Consider the following 7,161-nt stretch of genomic DNA (forward strand, 5'->3'; position numbering starts at 1 on the left):
GAATGTCCGCGTCAGTACCAACGGTTCTTCCATTGTTTCCCCCATCGAGTTGCAGAATTTGTGCAAGTTCCAATTTTCCGCGCTTTGTTTAGTTGTTCTTGTTCTTCGTGAGCTGCAACTCCCACGTTCACTCGTATGAACACGAGCGGGCTTTTACGTGTATGACCGTTTTTACCCCGCCATGTAGGCAGCCATACTCCGTTTTCGGGGGTTTGCATGCTGAGTATGTTCTTGTTTCCATAACCTACCGAACGCTGACATGGATTACAGGATCTTTAACGTGTTTATTAGATTTTCTGCTTTGCGAAGGGGGTTCAGGCACTAGCAGGTCTGCCGCACATATGTTGACCTAGGAGATCAGAAAAAAAAAATCCCTACCTTTTACCCACCTGGCGCCGTTACCGAGATTCGAACCCGGGACCCTCAGATTGAAAGTCCAACGCTTTCCTCCTCCTTTTCGTTCGTGGGCTGCAACTCCCGCGTTCATTCGTATGTACACGAGTGGGTTTTACGTGTATGACCGTTTTTACCCCGCCATGTGGAAAAATCTCCACCCCTTGCCCACCAGGCCCAGTTACCGAGATTCGAACCCGCGACCCTCAGATTGAAAGTCCAACGCTTTAACCACTCGGCTATTGCGCTCGTCATTTGTTTTCAGTTACTGCATGAAATGCACTTTTCCGCCATTCTGTGATGGCCTAGAGGTAACGCGTCCGCCTAGGAAGCGAGAGAATCTGAGCGCGCTGGTTCGAATCACGGCTCAGCCGCCGATATTTTCTCCCCCTCCACTAGACCTTGAGTGGTGGTCTGGACGCTAGTCATTCGGATGAGACGATAAACCGAGGTCCCGTGTGCAGCATGCACTTAACGCACGTAAAAGAACCCACAGCAACAAAAGGGTTGTTCCTGGCAAAATTCTGTAGAAAAATCCACTTCGAAAGGAAAAACAAAACTGCACGCAGGAATTTTTTTTTATTTTTATTTTTATGGGTGGTGCTGTAGTGTAGCGACGCGCTCTCCCTGGGGAGAGTAGCCCGAATTTCACACAGAGAAATCTTTCGTGATAAAAAAAAGAAATATAAATACAAAATCTACCTCTGATGTTTCCCGCCATGTGTCCTTCAGCCCTGGTCATCAGCGGTGTGGCTGCAGAATGAAGTGGCTGGTGGTCTGGACACTGGTGGGCGTGGCAGCGGGGCTGGACAAAAGGAATATCATCGAGTATCTGGCGGACAGTCCGGAGCTGTCCATCCTGAACGGGTTGGTCCTGACAGCACAGCTACAGGAGGTGCTCAACAGCCCTGATGGTGAGGCATCTGTCTTCAGTTCATCTGTATCTTACCTTGACCATAAAGGGCGTTACGTTAAGTCGACAGGTCGTTAGACCCCACTCTACGACTCTGTGTGTGTGTGTGTGTGTGTGTGTGTGTGTGTGTGTGTGTGTGTGTGTGTGGAGGAGGGGTAGAAGGTAGTGTGTGTGTGTGTGTGTGTGTGTGTGTGTGTGTGTGTGTGTGTGTGTGTGTGTGTGTGTGTGTGTGGAGAGAGAGAGAAAGAGAGAGAAAGAGAGAGAGAGAGAGACTGTTCATAAAAAAATATATGTGTGTGTGTTCATATGTGTGTGTGTGTGTTCATACGTATGTGCGTGCGTGAATGTGTGTGCGTGCGTGTGCGTGCGTGTGTGTATGTTGGGTGGGTGGGAGAGGGGAAGAGCGAGTAATCGGTGAGTGCGCAAACCTTTATTCCACGTCTTTCCACTTTGTGGGCCGTGATTGGGGGGGCGGGGGGTGGGGGGGGGGGGCGCGGTGCGGAGGAAGGAACACGAGTTGAGGGTGGGGTGGTTAAGGAATAGACTGCGTCAAATCTGCGTGAAATGACACTCATAACTTCGGGATGGACCTGGTAAAAGTTTTTAAAAATCTATCTAAATCAATAATATTTGTATCTTAGTGTTGAGTAGTTGTTGTTTTTCTCAAACGCAAGAAGTATACACCTTCCACAGTTGTGGAAAGATCCCCATTAATGCTCTCATAGTTCATTAAAGTGGCGAGTCACGTGGTGTTGCATTGATCTGGTTCCATTTTCAACTGAACTAAAACATTACAAGTGTTTTCGTTCACCAGAAAAGGGACAGACCAGTGGATCAACAATGTCAAATATATATCAGATAAATTAATTTTGTTTATTGAATTTGTGGTTGGCATCCATTGGCAGGGCTTTTTTTTCGTGATTGAAAACTTCCGCTTCGTGGTTCAGTACTGCACGAACTGCACAAATCAGTCGCCTAACATTACCATACTATTTGATGAAGGTGGTAGGATGGTTAAGACGCTTATCTGCCAAGACAATGACCATGACAGTCTCTGTGCGGGATTCGAATCCCGGTCTCACCCATTCCCCCAAATCTTTCCCCCCAAAATCAAACTGAGAGTATGGTCATTCAAATGATAATAATAATAATAACAGTATTTATATTGTGCTGAATCTTGTGCAGAGACAAATCTAAGCGCTTTCACACCAGTCATTCACATGCATGCATAACTTTAAAACTGAAAAAAACTGAAGACAAGGAGGAGGCAGAGGAGGGAGGCTATCTTGAGAAGAGGTGGGTTTTAAGGCCAGACTTGAAAGAGCTGAGTGCGGAGACCTGACGAAGCGAAAGAGGAAGTTCATTCCAAATGGCAAGGTCCAGAAACAGAGAAAGAACGGCGTCCAACAGTGGAGTGTTTGAATCTGGGTATACGTAAACAGAGTGGATCCGAAGCCGATCGTAGGTAGATAGATATAGATATATGCAAGCACTCAAGGCCTGGCCAGCTCGTTGGGTTATGCAGGGGTGCAAGTGGAAAAAAGTGGCAAGACTGAAGTCCGGTCTAGGGGGTCTGGGGGAGTGCCGTAAGCTCCCCCAGCGGAGTCCGGGGCGGAGCCCCGGCCGCCAACGCATTTCGTGCATTTTCCTGCTCTCTCAGGGCCTCTCAGAGTGCCTTTCAAGAAGAAAATATTTATATTTTTGGCAAGGAAAATTTATGGATTTTAGGTAATGCTTTTAATGGACTAAGTTTTTAAAATCAGATTTTAAGTATTATTAACCTTATGACTCATATGAGAGAAAGAGATTGCAGTGAGTCCTGATGAAAGTAACAAGCATACCTTCAATAGTGGCATTTCCCCCCTTACACTGGTTATATTACAGCTTACTAACAGTATCTTGTCTGGCAAATTAACAGAAGGAAAGCTTGATAAAAACAGTAACGTTTGTATAGCATGCATAACTTTTCAATTATTAGTATCTGAACATGACATGCAGAATAAAAGTTGTTAGTCATTGGATAAACAATAAAACAAAACAAATTTGGTGTGCTTGTGAGTGTTTGAGAGGCTTCTTACCTGTCAAAAACGTGGAAATTCTAGAGGTGAAAACAGGTGGCTCAGAGTGGTGGACAGGAAAAAGTACTCCAAGAGCTGCTTACAGTTTTAGCAATGTCAATAATGTTCCACAGAATCCCCAGAAAACATTTCAGCTGTGCAGTATGTAATAAAGTCATTGCATTTTACACAGGTGTCTTCCAAGCAGGTAACCCAAGTAAGAATTGAAGTAGAGAACTTTCTTTTCACACCGAAGTCACTTACTGAAAGTATAAACAACACTAAAACAGTCACTGTCAACAGTATACCTATCATATAAAATTCGATGAACAATGAAAAAAAAAATCAAAAGGTTTAGGAAATACAAATCAATTTGTAAGGAACTTCAGTTGTATCTGTGTGTGTGCCTCAAAGTTGATCAAGCCAACCTTTTATATACCTTTGTTTTAACTGGCAATTGAGATTATTTATTCAACTCTTGCTTTCTTTGAAAAGAACTGCCTGATGTCAGCTGACCCCCTTTTCTTCTGTGCTGTCAGAGAAGTGTTAGACATTCTTGGTCCATTAGTTTTGGGGAGACATGCGACAAAATGGTTTGGTCGCCAAACTCTTTCAACTCTTCCCATTCTTGTCCACATAATGCCTGGAACTGATCTGACCTCGCTGTCATTCTCAAAAATTCTGGGATGGAAAACCTTGTTCAAGTGATTTCTATTCAGCCCCTCTTCCCCATACTCCTCCAACCAATCATTCTGTATCTTGGGGTATATAGACATTAATGGTGTTTGAAGCACAGATGCTGCTGCATGGATTTGCCAAACTCCCATTTCTTTTCCTTGATGACACATGCTCGCCACTTCCTTCCGGAAAATGTCTTTGATTGTCAATGGAGATAAATCTTGCATCTCAAAAAAGTCAGAACTCATTGCATAAGCTTTAGACACAGAGAGACTGGTATAATGGTCCTCATGGGCTGCCATTTCAACAATAATTCTGGTTCGCAGTTCTTGGTGATGATCTTGAGTACCGTATGCAAGAACAGATACTGATCTTGGTAAACAGTTTCCATCTCCTGTTATTTCAACAGGTTCCAGATGATCTGGGGCATCCTCGGGGTAAAGATCCTTTGAGATTCTGTCAGCATGGTAAAGAGTGCTATCGAACTCTGAATACAGTCCTATACTGCTGGATTTGTAGGCTTCATGTTTCTCTGCTTTTACAGCAAGTACCTTTAAGTCATAAAATGAATGAGTTGCAGCATTCTGAAGTCTTGTTTGTAATGTTGTAAAAAAGCTCTTCCTTGCATTCACATCTGAGGGTTGGGATGGTTGAGTTGAGGGTGTGGGGTTGGGTGGTTGACTTGGCGTACTAAATGGTTGAGTTGAGGGTGTGGGATTGGATGGTTGACTTGGCGGTCTGGATCGTTGAGTTGAGGGTTTGGGATTGATTGGTTGACTTGACGGTCTGGATGGTTGAGTTGAGGGTTTGGGATTGGGTGGTTGACTTGACGGTCTGGATGGCATACGCCCTGGGCCACATCCCACTTGATTTTGGCGCTTTTTTGTACTGTGGGCTCTTTGAACTTCTTTGGCATTACGAATTCTGTCTTCCAAGATATCCTTCTTCTTCTTTTTCTTCGAACTCTGGAAAGCCAAGTAAGTAGTGTAGGAGTTTGTTGTCATCATGCGCATCTTGTGCTTGATCTTCAATGTACAGCTTTTCTCTTTCAAGCTTTTAAGGGCAGATTTTGTCAATGCAACTGCTTCATAATTTTCTGGTTCAATCTTTGCTCGGTCACGCTCAATGATATCGTCCATTATATTGAAAGTTCCTTCTATGAGGGGTCCAGTAAAAACAGATAAGCATGCAGAGGCCAGTTTGGAGAGATAGGGGTACAAGGGCTCATTGCTGTCTTCCTTCTTAAGTTCACTAATCTTGCCCCACCAATCAGTGTCAATTCTTTCATTGTCTCTATATGATGGAAGGTAGCCATCAAGTTTGGTATCGTTTACATATTGCCGAGCTTCTTTCTGCAGTTCCCCTAACTCATCTTGCTGAATGACATTAGGCAGTAGTTGTGCAAGATTTGTCAATCCATTGAAGGTGTCCTCTTTCCCTCTTAACTCTGGATCAAATGCAGAGAGGTTGCTCAAGACAACATGACGAAGGGGTAACTTGTTCTGCAATGCATAGCATGCATCTTCATAGCCTTGCCGCAGGTTATCTTGGAACTTTGCCATCCAGTGCCTCTTTTCAAACCTGCATTTCTTGTAGGAATCCCAAGCATAAGATCCAACGTACAGCTTTTCATCTGTCAGCTGAATGCTTTGATCCTTGACATCAATCTTCAACAGCTTTGCAATGGAAGGCTTCAATCGCTGTGGCATGTTGTCAGACTTGATAAAGAGCCCAATAAACTGCTCAGTCAGCTTGTAGATATTGGCATGTAGCTCGTGAACGAGAGGCTTCTCACTCTGATGAATTTTCACAAACTTCTGAAACTCTGGTAGAACCCCTCTATACACATCAAGGAGCAGCAGTGTACGCTCTCGGTTCCTGAAGAGCCTGGTCAGGATTAAGTCTCTCCTATTCGATGATTCATTTGCACATGCTTTGTTTTGGCGGTGGATCTCTTCCAAACGCCTACGCTCGTCTTCATTGACTCCATGTTTCGACAAAATGTCCTCATACTCTTGCTCATGTTCCTTCTTTTCTGAAGCTGTCAGATACCCATAAAAGTACAGGAACATGGGTGCCTGTAGGTACTGAAGCCGGTTAGACACTTCAATCATTTGAAGGAAACGACTGCCGACAGGTCGAATGGGAACTCTTGGTGTGATGTCAAGTAGTTGGCATACTTCTGTGAACAGCTCCTGGGCCTTGGCACTTGCCTTGTTCAATTCATAGAAAATGTTGCTGGCAAAGTCTTCCAGGTAATTTTCAAATGGGGCACAAAATGCCTTAGCTGCGTTAGAAACAATATGCACACAATCTCCATGGATATCCAACAAGTTTGGATTTTCATTTCTTAGTAAAGTCTCAAGTCCTCCCTTTTTTCCCCTCATCACATTGCAATTGTCAAGAAGAACTGACACCATGTTGTCAACTGGGATAGGTGGGATGCCGAGCTCTTCATCGCCATTCAAAACTTCAAGAACCATTGCAAGTAAGTTTTCTGCGTTTGCTAAGTTGCACACAAAACTGCCAAGTAGTTGAGTTTTGACGGTTTTCTGTTCAGGACACATGTAACGGACAAGGATGTTGGTTACTTTCTGATTCTTTTCATTGGTTGACTCGTCGATATTCAGGCTGAATGGCACTGCTTGAAGGACCCCATGCAATTCAGACTTCAAAGCACGTGCAATGCCGTGTGTCAGGTAATATGTTGTTAGTCGGGACATGTGAAGGCTTTCTACAGCCTTTGTGTCTTTAGCTGAAGTCTTTATTAAGTCCACTAGGTCTTCAGAGAGACCGAATGGAAGGCAGTGTTCAGACAGAAACAAACAAATTCTGATCTTAAGGTCCATGACTTTATCCGTCAAACTAGGGCCAGCAAACAGAGGTTTTGCACAAGGCATTGTGGAGGTGTGCGAGTAGGAAGCGAGCTGTTGAAGATGGTCTGGATCCTCACTGTGTTTCACCAACGATCTCTTTCCGTTTTTTCCATAGTTCAGTTTTGTGTTGTTACAGCATTTGCAAATAGCCAAACCACTTGCGTCAATTTTCGCGCACCACATCGAGAATTTCCGTTTCAGTTTGTCTTCATGGTTGAGCCATTCATTTTTCCACTTGTTCTTA

The 7,161-nt window shown here is 44.1% G+C and overlaps 1 protein-coding gene across 1 annotated transcript in view; it reads right to left on the reverse strand.

Moving 5' to 3' along the window:
* Window positions 1–2,842: 2,842 nt before the first annotated feature.
* LOC143283825 (uncharacterized) overlaps window positions 2,843–7,161 on the reverse strand; it is a 4,375-nt gene continuing 56 nt past the window's right edge. The window contains exon 2 of the mRNA XM_076590199.1: window positions 2,843–6,328. Within this exon, the coding sequence (XP_076446314.1) occupies window positions 3,831–6,328 (2,498 nt within the window). The 3' untranslated portion in view covers window positions 2,843–3,830. The remainder of the gene's footprint in view (window positions 6,329–7,161) is intronic.

This window comes from Babylonia areolata, chromosome 7, assembly GCF_041734735.1.
Source record: "Babylonia areolata isolate BAREFJ2019XMU chromosome 7, ASM4173473v1, whole genome shotgun sequence".
Taxonomy (NCBI): domain Eukaryota; kingdom Metazoa; phylum Mollusca; class Gastropoda; order Neogastropoda; family Buccinidae; genus Babylonia; species Babylonia areolata.